This window comes from Erpetoichthys calabaricus, chromosome 9, assembly GCF_900747795.2.
Source record: "Erpetoichthys calabaricus chromosome 9, fErpCal1.3, whole genome shotgun sequence".
NCBI classification, from domain to species: domain Eukaryota; kingdom Metazoa; phylum Chordata; class Cladistia; order Polypteriformes; family Polypteridae; genus Erpetoichthys; species Erpetoichthys calabaricus.
In genome coordinates, this window is record NC_041402.2 from 133,446,610 (window position 1) to 133,463,500 (window position 16,891).

General features: G+C 36.8%; 1 protein-coding gene across 3 annotated transcripts in view; it reads left to right on the plus strand.

The window, feature by feature from the left end:
* Nucleotides 1-16,891, plus strand: part of LOC114658121 (amiloride-sensitive sodium channel subunit alpha-like) — an 85,215-nt gene that overhangs the window by 11,386 nt on the left and 56,938 nt on the right. For 2 of the 3 annotated variants that reach the window (XM_028810173.2, XM_028810174.2), the window contains exon 2: nt 11,234-11,412. In XM_028810173.2, the coding sequence (XP_028666006.2) occupies nt 11,238-11,412 (175 nt within the window). In that variant the 5' untranslated portion in view covers nt 11,234-11,237. The remainder of the gene's footprint in view (nt 1-11,233; nt 11,413-16,891) is intronic. The other variant, XM_051932000.1, reaches the window with a different exon arrangement.

The window sequence follows — 16,891 nt, forward strand, 5'->3', positions numbered from 1 at the left end:
CAGGAAATGGCAAAAATAAATGAAATTATCTGTGTTGATTTCTTAACTGTTTTTTTAGTGACAGTATTTGTCATTATAAATCCAATGATGTCATTTTAGAGCATTCTAAAACAGTGAGTACAGTTATAACTGGTTATTTTAATGAGAGTTCCAGCCAAAGCCAGAACAAGTAGTTATTGATTGAACCATCTTTGGTTAATTATCAGCTTTGTGTATACAAGATATTAAGCTCTGATTAAGGCTACATAGTGCAGTGGTTAGTGATGCCACTTCTAGGGACTCAGCATCTTATAAAATGTCTTATTGGTGCCTGCATGTTTGACTAGTTATTTTTTCCTACATACCCAAAAGACACAAATTCTGGTTAACTGTCGATTCCAAGCTACCCATGTGTGAGTGTGTGTGTGTGCAGAAGTGGGTCTTGCAAAGGGCTCATGACCTGTCAAAGACTACTTCACACCTTGTGCCCAGTGCTGCCAAGTTGGACTAAAGTCCTCCAAGGACCCTGATTTGGGTTAAACAGGTTTGAGAATGATATGATAATTTCTTATTAGAAAAGAATTTTCTTGTAAAATAAACATAATGTAAGATATAAAATTTCAGAAAAGTTAACTTATGCTATATTGGCAAATAAAAAGTTGAACTTGACTGTACAAAGTCAGTTATGCATAAGGATCGATACACTTCCATTACTGGTAAGTACCATGATGATGGTGTCTGCCTTTAGTCAAACAATGGTATGAACTGATGATGATTGATGAAAGATTATTCACTAAAGATGTCAATCTACTGTCTGTTTTGCTGCATTCCGATTCAATACAAAGATAGCTTTCACAAATCTTTATTATGATTGTGTATAGTTTACTTGAGAGCAGGTGCATGTGAAGCAGCTCCAGTGTTACAGGAAACCTGAATCACCATTTTCTGATGCTGCTTCATTTTGGCTGCTTTTATACACCGTTAGCTAAAGACATACCTGCATAACTCCTCACAACAGAATCCAAAGTCAAAGAACAGAAATAATTAAGGTACTTAGAAATCTAGAGCTAAGTCTTCAATGGTTTAATCAGATCATAATTGTGGACACTTCATTCCTGTATGTGCTGTAAGTCAATCTTTATAACAGAAAAACTTACAATTAAAGAAATCAAAGCCATGTGCTGATATGGATACAAGCAATTATACATCATTGTGAAAGAAGCAGGATTCCTCACTTCATTTGACAAATGAGCTGTTGGTTATTTATTGATTTTCCATTTCTTTAAAATTTGAAAAAATAATTTTTAATTTCTGTAGGGACTTGAACTTGGTTGACCGGATCCTCAATTTTTTAACTAGAAGAACACAAAGAGTGTATGCATAGTTTTTCTTCTATGCTACGTCAATCCACTATTTCACCTCCTCTTCCATTTATTATTTACAAAAGGAAAAGAATATCCTCATATTTGCAGATGGTCCTCCCATTGTTAGTCTTTTATAAGATAAGTAACCAATTGTGTATCTATCTATCTATCTATCTATCTATCTATCTATCTATCTATCTATCTATCTATCTATCTATCTATCTATCTATCTATCTATCTATCTATCTATCTATCTATCTATCTATCTATCTATCTATCTATCTATCTATCTATCTACTGTATTCCTAATACCAAGGATATGACTGATGGCTTGCCCTTCCTCTACTTTTTCAAAAGTAATGAAAATGAAAAAAGTCCAGAGATTGGTGAAGCTCTGCAAATATTTGATGCCATTGTATTTGCTCTGAACACAGACTAAATAAGAAATATAGTGTAGAAATTGATGTTCATTCAAGAAAAAAAAACTGTAGTTAAGTTGTTGCTGTAGTAATAGGAGTATTCAAATTGAAACTTGCATGGCAGTCTAACGATGATAAACAATTCTTCTTCTTCCTCTTCATCCTTTCCCATTTCTACGTGGGGTCGAGGTTTTGTAGGTTTTGGCATGATTTTTACAGCTGAATACCTTTCCTGACACTAGCCGTCCCCATTTATCCAAGGTTGAGATAAACAATAATGTAGTTAAATACAGAACTTCATTTTAATTAAAAAAGACACAAATCAGCTCTCTTGATGTACTCCTTACTCCAGTTTATATATCTTACTATCTGAAACTTTGTAGAAAAGTAACATATTATTGAGTAAGACACAAATTTAAAAGGGAAACTAATAGAGTGGTATACTCAGCATGAGCTGCTGTGTACATATTGCCATGTTATATCATTTTCTTTCGAAACAAAAGAATGAATGGCTGTCACCACACCTAAACTCCCATAATAAAGTTCTCCTTATCAGGAACATTACCTTTATGTAAGTGAGAGAATTATTGTCGTGTGTCTCACAGCTTTAAGCAACATGGCTCATAATATAAAAGTTAATTTACCTTATATTCAAACTCTTCCATTAACCCCTTACGCCTTAAAACATTTTTTGGCATCACTGTACCTAAATTACATGCCCAATAAATGGCTACAGTATTATTATGACTATGTAAGAAATAAGCTTCAAATGACTGAAGGGAGTATAGCACTTTAATTTCTTTAAAGGACACCTTGATATTAATAAAAACCTTTGTTTCACATCAATATCAACTAAATAAAAACAAAAACTTTATTGTATCATTTTGACTTAACAATTTTAACTACCTGTGTATAATTATTTAATGATCAAAATCTTTATTTAAAAAAATTGTTTACATTAGATTAACAACAACATCAACAACATTTATTTATATAGCACAGTTTCATACAAAAAAGTAGCTCAAAGTGCTTTACATAATGAAGAAAAGAAAAATAAAAGTACAAAGTAAGAAATTAAAATAAGAGAACATTAGATAACATAGAATAAGAGTAAGGTCCGATGGCCAGGGAGGACAGAAAAAACAAAAAAAAAACTCCAGACGGCTGGAGAAAAAAATAAAATCTGCAGGGGTTCTGGGCATTCTACCTAACAAAAATGAAATAGTCCTCTTTGTATTTAAGGTTCTCACGGAAGGACTTGATGATGATGGTCATGCAGACTTCTGGCTTTTAAACCATCAATCTTGGAACATCACGGTGCTTTGAGTAGATGGTGGTGGCGCAAGCCGCCACCACAAAGAAACCGGAAAAAGAAACAGAAGAGAGAGTAGGGGTTAGTACGGATTTTAGAGCCACCATGAATAGTTATTATAATGAATTGGATATACAGAGTATCAGGATTAAATTAAAGTGAAGATTATTTGTCTAAGTCCTTCTAAGGGTTCTCTGTGTTTGGGGGCTAACAGAACTTATTTCTTTTTGTAAGACCTTCCCTTGATGACACCATAACTTTGTCAATAGCAAAGAGAACACTTGACCTTAGATATCTGTGATTTAAATTAGACAGGTTCCACCTGCATACTCCCTAAGGAAGTTCTAATCACAGGCACCTAATGACCGAATGCCTGATTCTAATTTTGTGCAGTGGAAGTAGTGATAAATGTAGTGGTGTACTTACTTTTACTACTTTGCAAGTCTGTAATTTTGTTCATTTAGATTATGAAAATGAACACAGCGTCAATTTTATGTGTCATTCGGTCAAGTATATCACTTTTATCTGTATATTTGCATGAAGATTTAGTGTTTACCTGTTAAAATATGGTGAAAATGTCAGCGATTTCCATGTTGGGTACTTTATTACATGATTGTACATAATGGCTTGGATACACTAATAATAATTCATTACATTTATATAGCGCTTTTCTCAGTACTCAAAGCGCTATCCACACAGGGAGGAACCGAGAAGCAAACCCACAATCTTCCACAGTCTCCTTACTGCAAGGCAGCAGCACTACCACTACCTGTGAGGACAACACTGTCATAGATACTTGTGTCTATTCTTTGAAATTTGTCTTTATTAAAAGAAAACAATTATAATAAATTCTAGAAGTAGGTTCTCAACAGGAAAGCAAATTATTAAAACAAAGTTAAAGGAGTAGTGTAGGTGGTTTGGCAGTGTTACATTCAAGAATACTGCCTGGAGTGTACCCTTGTGTATATAACCATTATACCAGCTCCTGGAGAGAATTGAGAGTTGTCAATGAAGATGACCCAACATAAATCATTGGCAGGCAATGTGGGGAGCAATGCATTAAAAGTAATACATGTTAAGTAGTCAGATTACTTTTAAAAGTAAACTAGTAACTTAAGCAAAAATACCTGTGTTCAGATTTGAGTTACTGTGTTACTATTTATTTTTTAATCATAATACTGTATTTGCTTGATGTGACACAGCTGATATCCAGCACTGTAAGATAAACATGGCATGGTCCAAAACAACACTTTTAACAAAAATAAGGATAAAATAAAATAAGAAGCACTAAAATCTGATGTGTAAAATGGGCTTAGGCAGAGCCTATTTATAGTGGGTGTGAAGGGTGCTTGGCACACAGGCAGCGAGCGCAGCATTTGAAAAAAGATGCTTAATTTTATTGATTTATTAATTAAAGATACAAATTTTTTATTATTTCAGACATTTTCATTAATACCACATTTTCTGCACATACAGTATGTGTTTGGCTGTATAATGTATCAAATTGGCAGCTTGATTGTTGTAAAACTTGATGTGCAGCCAAGGGAGGAGTTTAAAGGGGAACCAATGGCCCCCCAAAAATGGATGCGCATTGCTGGCCAGGGGCTTCCAGGCACTGGTCCATGAAGGATATTCTACCATTTCACAGAAAAATAGATGGATCTACTACTTAATTATATTCTTTATGTCATCAAAGTACAAATTTAAATTATATGCAGTGTGATAGTTTCCCGGACACCACCAGTCGGAGACCACATCTTTATAAAACATGCATGTTTATTAAACATTAAATAAACAATTCTCACACTCCACACAAAGCACTAAGCAATAATCACCCTTCAATATTCAGTCCTTTGCCGCCTCTACTCCTCCAGGGAGCTTTGTCCTACTCCCACTCCCGACTCTGGCTCCATGACTGAAAGGAGTCAGCCCCTTTAATCCCTGCCCGGATGTGCTCCAGGTGGCTGATGACATCCATCTTGCAGCACTTCCTGGTGTGGCGGAAGTGCTGCCCTTTGACCCAGAAACACTCCGGGCATCCCTGGCCGATCCCTCCGCCATCTTGCAGAGTGTGGTGGAAGAAACAACATCCGGGTCCCACGAGGTGTAAAGCACCCCCAGGCGGTGGCCACGGGTCCCAACAAGTCTGACAGTTCTGTTTCCTTTCCCGTGGTCCTCTCCTGCTCCATGGCGGTTGTGCCCTCGTGGCCCGGAAGCTAATCTTGCCACCTTCCAGTCCTTTCTGGCGTCCCGGCCAGGTAATAATCCTGGCCACCTGCGACAGCAGCTTGCCTGTATGTTAAAATATTCAGACATTGTAATACAATACAAGTGTCATCACAAAGACTTATTTCATAGTGTAGCGGGACACTGCTGTGCTTGCTGGCGCCAAATGCCAAAGGATTACAGATATTACTCTTTTATATAAAACCAATAGTAAATATTAATAAACCAATAGTGTTCACACGTATAACAATACCTTATACACAAAAATATATGACTTATGGCCTGTTTGGTCCTTTATCCTTTTACATTGTTCTTTCAAGTACTGTGGTTGTTAAATGTTGCTGAACAAGTTGGAATTCTTTTGGTTTTGCAGTTTTTCCATTTTCACTGAAGCTGCTTATTTGCGTGATGGAATGCCAGCTCTTACTATGGCTAACTCATCTTTCAGCAATGTAAAAAAAGTGAAACTGTCTTTCAGCATACAAAGGCACAATTTCTTTGCTTGCTAACACCAACATATTGTCTCAAGTCAGCTCTGGGATAAAGATTTAGTAACAAATGCTATTAGGTGAAATATGCTGTTTTTTAAACAAAAGAAGAAAAAGTAACACAAAAGTAATACATTTTTTGCAACATGTTACATTTTATAATGAGAAACTATAAACCATATTTAGTTACTTTTTTCTGAGTAACAAGTAACATAAGTTATTTTATAAGTTAAAGGCAATGTTTCCCAATACTGGTGGCTCGTTTAAGCCTAATACAAGTGTAGCAGTCAACAACAGCAATAGATCCGTGGCAGATTTTATAATAAACACATTGGTCGCAATTCACATTTAGGTGTCATTATCTTATTTTGCTGAAGTGAGTGGAAGTTAACACAGCACTGATCCCACCAGTTTTTTTTTAAATGTTTCACAGTGTTTGCCTGGCATATCTCTATTGGTAAAGTATTCCAGATGTTTCTTGTTCTACCTCTGTTCTAAAACCTAACTGAAATTTATGAAGGACAGAATGTTTGTTCAGGTAATCATTTAAATGCTGAAAATCTGTTTTTTTCCCCTAAAGCTATACATAAAAAGGCAGGTTAGAAATAGGAATAAAACTGTCAAAGACAGACGAGTCCAGGTTATTTATGCAGGGGATTAACAACTTCAGTCTTTAGACAATCTGGGAAGACTACTAATTACTAAGTACACTGTCAATAAGCACATCAGAGACTTCTTTGAAGAAGCCAGTTAAAAGTGGGTCAATTACACAACTGGAGGATTTTAGTTCAGACATTATTCTACAAGTTCAGGTAGACTTATTTGTGTGAGGGAATGTAATTCATTAAAAGCGCATTCTGGGGTCCAACAGGGTTAACTTTGGAGGGATGTATTTTATTACATCTAATATTGTTTATTTTGTGTTTAGGAAATGCTGCAAAAGCCTCACAGGTTTCATTAGAGGTTTTTAAGAGGCATTTCATTGAATAAGCTGGGTTTAGAATACTAACCATAGTTGAGAATAATCATGTAAATACAAAGAATTTTGTGATTCATAATTTTAGAGAAATAGATCTGTCTCTCAAGGCAGAGTGCTTTGTTATATTCAGTTATATGTGCCTTCAATATTTTATAGTGGACCTTTAGTTGAATTTTCCTCCATTTACACACAGCTCTCTGGCATTTTTTCTTCAGTTCAGACACTTCATTAGTCTTCCAAGGTATTTTAGTATTGGAAGATTTCTTAGTAATATTTCAAGGGCCACTATGACAGCTTTAGCCCTCAGATTGTTCATATTAAATGAAAAATATTAGATGAAGATTTCTAATCCACTTGGATCCACACATATGTTTGTTGATTTTCTACAAAATAAGAGACACTACTGGAATGCCTTATTTACCAAGAGAGTTATCTAGAGTCATTTTAACAAATTTCTTAAAATAAAAAACAGCTGGACAGATTTAATCACCGCATTAATCTATTAATGGTGGAAAATGTTATCATAAGTAATATTTTGCATCAGTGTGCAACATGATTCACCATTCCATCCATCCATTTTCCAATCCGCTGAATCCAAACACAGGGTCACAGGGGTCTGCTGGAGCCAATCCCAGCCAACACAGGGCATAAGGCAGGAACCAATCCCAGGCAGGGTGCCAACCCACCGCAGGACACACACAAACACACCCACACACCAAGCACACACTAGGGCTAATTTAGAATCGCCAATCCACCTAACCAGTATGTCTTTGGACTGTGGGAGGAAACCCACGCAGACACAGGGAGAACATGCAAACTCCACGCAGGGAGGACCCGGGAAGCGAACCCAGGTCCCCAGGTTTCCCAACTGCGAGGCAGCAGCGCTACCCACTGCGCCACCGCGCCGCCCTCACCATTCCTATGTTGATATTTTTTTCCTGGGTTTTTCACCTGGGGTCATTATGACTTGTATTTTTCATCCATTATTACCTGTATTCACTGTTGTAAAATTTGTAAAATAAGAATGCTCTGTATTCAAGAAATGCTTAAAAAACACTGGTTCACGTGACTGTCAAAGATAACCTTGAGGTATTCTTGCAAGCAGTTGCAGAATCACCTCTTTCCCATGGTTCACATGATCTGAACTTGTCCATTTATCTCATTTTATTAAGACGCTATTGTATGTCCATCATGGAGGAGTCATGAACAAAATAAATATGGAAAGATAATGTCATGCTGGTCTTTATGCAAATTTTAGGTCTTCTTCTGAGTAGAGCTATTTTGCCAATGAGTGTATATTTTGCTCATAATATACAAAATATATAGTATTTTATATCCAGCAGATACTTACAATTTTATTTGTATATTTTATTATTTTTATTTTATTAATTTTCATTGTAATCATTCCATACAAACAGATCAATTTATAACCCAACAAATTTGAAGACAAATCAAACCCCACCCCTGAGAAGGAGAGCTTAGCTAAAGGAAAATTGCTTTAGGCTTTTTAATAAGGCAACATTAAACAAAAGAAAGGGAGAAGTAAATATCTATGTAAATAAGAGATGGAGAAGGGAGTTAAATGCAATAATAGTTATTTCTCTTATTCTAAAATAATATTGATTAAATCCTGCCATGTTTTGAAAAAATGTTGTACAGATCCTCTAACTGAAAATTTGATTTTTTCCAATTTCAAATAATATAAAACATCGGTTTCCCACTGACTTATAAGAGGAGAATTAGGATTCTTCCAATTTAACAAAATAAGTCTGCGTGCCAAAAGTGTAGTGAATACAATCACAGTTTGCTTGTCCTTCTCCAATTCAAGTCCATCTGGAAGAACACCGAACACAGCTGTTAATGGGTTAGGAGGGATTGTGATACCAAGGCTGACTGAGAGGCACTTAAAAATTTTTGTCCAAAATGATGTTAGTTGGTGCAGGCCCAAAACATGTGACCCAGTGAGGCAGGAGCTTGGTTGCAGCGCTCGCAGGTTGGATCCTGCCCTGGAAACATTTTGGACAGTTTTAAGCGAGACAGATGGGCTCGATATATAGTTTTTAGTTGAATAATTCTATGCTTTGCGCATATAGAACTCGAGTGAATTCTCTGCTTTGCTACCTTCCACTCCTTTTCTGATATATTGATTAAGAGATCTTCTTCCCAATGTCCTCTTGGATCTTTGAAAGGTAGGGACTCTAATAAGATTTTATATATTGCGGAAATAGTGTTTGTTTCCTCGAAATTGAGCAGTATTTTTTCCAGCATTGTGGAGGGTGCAAGATGGGGGAAATCGGGCAATTTCTGTTTAACAAAATTTCTAATTTCAAGATAGTAAAAGAAATGTGTAGCTGGGAGGTTGAATTTTGAACATAATTGTTCAAAAGATGTAAATATGTTGTCTATATAAAGATCTCTGAGCATTTTAATCCCAAAACTTTTCCAGGTATTAAAAACTGGATATACTTGTGAAGGTTGAAAGAGGTGGTTCTCTTGCAGAGGTGCCACTGATAGAAGATTTTCCATCTTAAAATGCTTCCTAATTTGGTTCCATATTCTGAGTGAGTAAAGCACAATTGGGTTATTAGTATATTTGCGATAACTTTCATTTATTGGAGAGCAGAGCAGGGAATATAAAGAAGTACTACAGGATTTTACTTCTACTGCGGACCAAGCCTGTGTATGTTCATTTATTTGTGTCCAGGTTTTTATGGCTTGTATGTTTGCTGCCCAGTAATAAAACTGAAAATTAGGTAAAGCCATGCCACCTTCTGCCTGAGGTCTTTGTAGGGTCACTCTTCGGATACGTGGGTGTTTTGAGTTCCAAATGAATGAGGTTATTATTGAATCTAACTGTTTAAAAAATGATTTATTGATATATATTGGAATGTTTTGAAATAAAAAGAGAAGTTTAGGAAGGATATTCATCTTAACAATTCTTCTGGCTAGAGTGAGATGAAGGGTTGACCATCTATGCAAGTCTTGCTTAATTTTTTCCATACAGACGCCAAAATTTTGTTGATAAAGAGCTTTATGTTTACTTGTGATATTTACCCCTAGGTATTTAAACTGATCTGCTATGGTAAAAGGTAGGGTGTCTAATCTAATATTATATGCTTGTGAATTCACTGGAAAGAGTATACTTTTATTCAGATTAATTCTAAGACCAGATATCTTTTGAAATTCTGTTAGTGCTGTTAAAACAGCAGGGACAGTGTTTTCTGGGTCTGATATATATAAGACCATATCATCTGCATATAGAGAAATTTTCTGTTCTAGTCCTTCTCTGACAATCCCCTTTATCTGATAAGAATTTCGGCAGTGAACCGCCAGTGGTTCAATAGCGATTGCAAGCAACAGTGGCGACAAGGGACATCCTTGTCTGGTACCACGTTCTAGTTTAAAGTAGTCTGAGCAAATGTTATTAATACAAACTGAAGCTTCTGGATTGGTATACAGTAGTTTGATCCAAGCACAAATATTCGGGCCAAACCCAAATTTCTCCAATGCAGTGAAAAGGTAATTCCATTCGATCATGTCAAATGCCTTTTCTGCGTCTAATGATAGTAATATCTCTGGGGTGTTTGATTTTGCTGGTGAATATATAACATTAAACAAGCGTCGGAGATTTGAAGATAGGTGTCGGCCTTTAATAAATCCAGTTTGATCTTGTGATATTACCGAGGGCAGCACTTTCTCCATCCTTCTAGCTAGGATTTTTGAGAGTATCTTAACATCATTATTCAGGAGTGAAATTGGTCTATATGATGCACATTGTAACAAGTCCTTATTTTGTTTAGGAAAGACGGTGATTAATGCTTGTCGAAATGTTTGAGGTAGTATTTGGTTGTCTCTAGCTTCTGTAAATGTTGCCAATAAGAGTGGAGCTAGCTGAGTGGAGAATTTCTTATAAAACTCTACGGGGTAACCATCAGGGCCTGATGATTTCCCGCTTTGTAGTGACTTTATAGCGTCTAGTAATTCTGTTAGCGTTAGAGGTTTATCCAGTTCCTCAGCACTTAAAGCATCTATTTGTGGCATTTGTGAATTATCCAGAAATGCATTAGATTGTGTGTTGTCTTCTTTGGGCTCAGTGGAATATAAAGACTTATAGTAATCTCTAAATGTGTGCATTATTTTATTATAGTCAATGATTTCTTCTCCATTCTTGTTGGTGATTACTGGTATTGCATTGTGAACTTCTTATTTGTATATTTTAGATTAAAGTGTTTGACTAAACTAATTAAAATTATGTAATGAACTGATCTATTAATCTTTCATACTGCAAAGTAAAATAAATGTACAAAATGTTTCATACATCACTGAAATATTTACACCTGTTAAGATTTCCTTTCATAATGGCTACGACAAAAATTTCTTTTTTCTAATGAAAAATAAAAGCACCTTTTCCACCCAAACTGTAAATGAATCATTGGAAAACAATAGTATTTCATTTTTATTTACAGCAGTATGTCTACCACAGATGACAAGCAAGAAAGGAAAGAAGGACTACTTGAATTTTACACTTCATATTCAGATCTGTTTAATTTCTTCTGTAGCAACACAACCATTCATGGAGCAATCAGGCTTGTGTGTAGTGAAAACAATCGTATGAAAACCGCCTTCTGGGCAATTCTCTTTCCAGGTAATTACAAGCATGTATAAGTAGCAATATATATAGCTACTTTAAATTGCTTGCATTGGCATCAGTTTATCTATTACTAGTTATTAGCTGTTCAGGTTATATGATGCATGTACGCGTAAAGATAAGTATGACAGTGTCTGATTGTGTAAATATTAAAATATCAAAATGCAATGAAGGACTTATTGTGGTTAGTGGCTCTGTCTCATAGCTTTAGGTGCCTATGTTTGCATCGTGGCATGACTGTGACTTTCTGTGTTGATTTTACATGTTTTCTCCATGTTTATTTCCACCTCAAGATGTGTATATTTGATTAATTAACAATGCTGAGATGAATTGGTATGAATGAATATGTTTATCTCACCACATCATATTCTCAATCCTACTTTGGTTTACAGGGGTGCATTAGTGTTTCCTAGCAGCACTGGGAGAAATAAAGGAAACAGTCCAAAACAGACTCATTGGAGTCAATTTGGAAAGACCAATTAACCTAACCTGGGAGGAAAGCCCATGCAGATGCAGGGAAAATGTGCACAGACATCATACAGCTAATTGAATCCAAGATGCTAGATCTGTGAAGCAGCAGAGCTGCTTACTGCACCATCTAAACATGGGGATGTTGAACATAAATCAAGATGTGGAATATAGCTATTACATTACAAGTTTGAACCTATTAGAATATGTCTTTCTTGCTAGGACTATTAGTGTAAACCTCCAATTTATTTTTAATGATGAGAATGGAAGTGAAGGACCTAGGTGCTTACAGTACTTCTGTAGCATAATATTAGGCTCTTATGTGCTACATTTTACACTTTCAGCATTTCACAACAGCAGACAGCTTAGTTCTTTGGTTTGGGCTATTATTATTTCATAATTAAAATCTACCACATGGGGGCATAAGCAATCCAAAGAGTCGTACCTTAAGTTTATTTATTATTTAGCATCTTCAAACAGACCCGACTGCTTGCAAAAGATATAGTAAAATCACAAATTTTCTTTTAATAGCAAACCGTAAGTACGCAGGGACATTTACTGAGCCTTTATTTAAAGAAATAAGTTTATTCAGATGCATGTCAGATTTTTGGTAGATGTCAGAATTTTGGAGTTGCAAAGTATTGAAATGCCAGCAAACAGTATGAAAGAACAGCAGTGGAAAATGTAACTTTGAAGCAAGACACTCGCTATAAATCAATATTTGCATTCATAGCTTGGCAGTTATAATAAAAGTATTGAGTCAAGTCTGGAATGAGAATTGTAATGGTAGAAATATGATGAATAACAAAGAATTAGGACGTCTGCATTTAGAAAAATTTAAAAACCTATAAATTGAAAATACAACTAGTTGTGGATGGCCATAAGGACAATTGCTATGGTGTTAGCGAGTAAGTGCAATATAGTGCTAACCTCTTGCCTCCAATTTCTATAAGTACATAGCAGAAAATGTCCTGAGAATCCACTGTAAATTCAATTGTTTAAAATTGTTAGTTACCCTGTACTAGAATGACCAATCTAGATTTGTGTGAACTTGCTAAGGATGACACATTTCTTCATTATTTAGACAGGGGAGACCTGACTCTAAGAGTTTGTTCTCTCTCCCAAGAGAAAGTCTAGGATACTGGATCTTTTAATATATAAGCCTAGTTCCCATATGTTTCATACTCAAAATTCAGATCAGCTATTGATGTAAGGCAGAGGTGATAGTGCTCTGCTAGAATGAAAGTAAAAGGCAGGCCAAAAGGGTCCTGAGATTTTAAATTGACCAGGAGATTAATGTAGTCAAAAGAAAAGCAAGGGTCTAAACTGGGAAATCATAACAGTAAAGTCAAAATACTGTAGCAAACCCCTGACTTCTAGAAATCGCAGAAATTGCCACCAGATTTATGTAGCAAAGAAGCTGGTAGGCTTTTAAAATGAGGGATGGATAGAATCAGGCCAGCACCTAAGTCCTACAATATTTCCACCCTGACACCAGGAAAATGCCAATATACTGTAGATTAAACACATCCAACAAACAGTACAGGTTAAATCCCATTATAGCAAATACAGAAGTGACAAAATTTTCAGAGTAACAAATACTTTTTGTGGGCCCGGACAAACTTTTACAGAACATCATGTTAAAGGAATTTTAATGAAATGTAAATCTCAGTATAATTAATGTTTTTTCAACCAAAAATAGCCACTGAAGATAATAATGCGATACAAAAAATACTTAATGCCTCTCCTGCTGTTTCTGCACCTGCAATAGGTTGTCTCAAAGAAAGAGACAGTTTGTTGTAAAATTTTTGGTCTCGGGCAGTCTTGGCCAGGGTGTAGGTATCATACACATAGCCAAATTCTGAGTCAGTGCTCCACCAAGCATCTGTGTGGGTAGTTGTGTTGTGTGCGGATAACATACTGTTCAATTTTCATTGCGCTTCTCAAAGGTTTCTTTGTGATGAACAAAAAAAGTGAGAAAAGGCGTTAGTTGACACTGAAAGAAAAATCAACAATCCTGGAAAAAGTTGATTCTGGAATGAAGAAAAATTACTTTGCAAAAGCATTTTGGAATGGCGCCTTCATCTTCATCTAACAACTCATTTTCATTCTGTATTTTCATACCTGTATTTCTATAAAAAATACATATGTCTCATTTTCATTCTGCATTCATCTCTGTATTTCTATTTATTTTTTAATTACATTTAACATCTCAGGTATGGGTCAAGCTTGGGTCACAGAGTTGCATGAGAAACAAGAAGATGAGTCAAGGTTTTCAAGGAAAATACAGGTACTTTATTACTATATAGAGAAGGCAGGTACAGTCTCAAGACTTTACTCAGAAAAGGAGATGTTAGGAGCTGCGGCACAGACGATCATCCTGCTTTAGCTCCCATCTTCAGATTAGAAGAACAAACTATTGGCTTGGAATCACCGCTGTGAAGGACGCAGTCTGGAGAAGATAGATCAGGAGAGTGTGAGGAACAGCAGATCAAAGCCCAGTGTTAAATGTCAAACATTGAGCAACACTTACGTAATGTGGTAAGCCTGATACTGAAGAAGACAACCAGTTGCTTTTCTCTTGGTTTACTGTTTACCAGATGCATCAAAGCAGTTACAGAGCGTCTCAATCACGCACTGCAGGAAGCTGATGAAGCAATTGGGAATGATAGCACCTTCATGTGCAGGTGCGTCTCGCCCCATTTACCTCATCAACTCCCCGCAGTTGCGCAAGTGCACCTATGGAGCCTGACACGGCCAAACGGATTATTTATTAAAAACTGGCCATTCATTCAGAGCTGTGGACCCACTATATCACATGAACACTACTCCTTTATCCCACCACTGTCCCTCAAGATCTGTGAGACTTTCTGAAGTGCTTGAACAGTGCAGAGGAGCAGGAGCGTCCCTACCCCCAAAACAGTACTACATCATACAGGTTATCTTTTCTGACCACTTTGTCTCCTCTCTGCAGTAACACTCCTGCCAGGATCTTGATATTTCTTTTTGTCTCTTGATTTCACCTCCATGCATTCTATTTCTTGCTCTTCCTCTTGATTCTCCCTTTTGTTCTCTTTCCCAGGGTCCTTTAAACTATTGTGGGTTTAGGTGCATTAATTACAACTCTAAAGCGCTAATGAGCAAACTGGCTGAAATGTAAATGCACAATTAGCTAGTCTCTCTGTCAGCACCCCAGGGCTGCTTTGGTTTATAACCATGTGCACCTACACCTTCCCAGAGCCTGAGTACATTATTTTTCACTAAAAACACACACTTCCATGGACCTAAAAATGTACGTTACCACACACATGAAATCATTTTGACCACCAAGAAACAAAAAAATGGCAGCAGACTTCAAAAAACTCAGACAAAAAAAAGGTCCAACCAACCCTATTTCAGGTCTGGACCCCAGGAACAGACCTCAACCCAAGCGACCTCACCTACACAGGTTCAAAATGGGGCATATACCTTTGTCAATAAACGGACGCTTGAGGGCACTGTTGCCCCATGAAACCCAACAGACAGATGCAAACACAGGTTTAAAAACACCCAGAAGTATTATAATTTTCTTCTTTAAAGTGCCCCAAAGCACCTCCACCACTATAAACAGATAATCACTATAATAAGCACACAATACTGAACACAAATCACTCCTCCCAGCAGCTCTGTCACACTCCCTCCCAACTACAGCTCACTTGCTGGGTCTCGACCAGTCCTTTATATAGTCCTTGACCCGAAAGTGCTTCTCCTCTTCTGTTCCCGTGACTTGTCAGCACTTCCGGGTCAGATGGAGGATTGCATTTTTCTTCAGCCCAGAAGTACTTCTGTCCTTCCGTCCCCATGACTTGGGAGTATTTCCGGGCTATATTGGAAATGGAAATCCCTGTGTCTCTTGACAGCTCCTCCTGGTTGCACCCACGGCACCCAGCAGGGCTGTGTATCTGAACTCCATGTCCCATGGTGCCCTACGGGATTCCGGGGTACCACTGTACTCCAGGGAAGCTGCCATCTAGCGTCTTGGGGGAAGCAGTATCGGTAAGTTGCTGCCTTCCCCCATCCTTCTATTCCAGGGGCATCCCAGCCGGGTTGAGCTGCCGGCCGTCCATCACATCTTTAAAATACAAATATTAAAGACAGAGAGGGAAAAAACATGAACATGTATTTCATCTTTAAATGTTTAGTTTAGTTTACCCTTACTTTCCACAAGTGGACATTTGCTTTAATCCAGTCAGCAAGACCACATTTATGCATACAAGGCATGCAATAATATACAAATTAGTAACATATTTATAGTATGTAAAAATAGAATTCTAAAATAGTTACTTATTTCATCAAAACTAAAACTGGCCTGTCTTATTACCATCAGTATAAAACTATTTCTATTTCTGTTTGTTTTAGATTTTGGCAACAAGTATCACCTTAAAGAATTTTAAAATTTGGTAGCAATTATTTAAGTAGTGTGTCTGGTCCTTTACAATCTTATCCTCTTTTCTTTTTGATATTTTGATATACAGTTCTTGGAGCCCTAATTGCAATTGCCCACAGAGAGTAGACCCCAATTGGATTCTTTTCTTAAGTTAATTTTTTCTAGTCCCAAAGAGTCCCCCGAACCAGGCCAGTATGCTTTCAATACAACATGTGCAATAGTTTCCTAGAATGCTAATTGAACTGTTCATTTTCCTCAGAGTCATGACTGCTTCTTCGAAGGAACAGTTCTCTATATATGCAAACTGCAATGGATCCAAAGAGGAATTGACCTGAAGGTGAACAAGAATTAGCCGCTCCAGATATTTTGCCAAGAGTGATGTAAGGGTCACTGTACAATAATCATATCGTTTGATTAGACAGTTATTTCAAAGTTCTTCCAAAGCTTTTCACACTCTGTGCTGTTTAAAGGTGCAATTGAAAAGCTGACATAAGATTCCCGAGAGGTCTCTACAATGTTCTTTAAAGACCATCCCCCTAATTAGATCACTTCCTGGAGCTTTGTAAGACTTCACCATCCTTC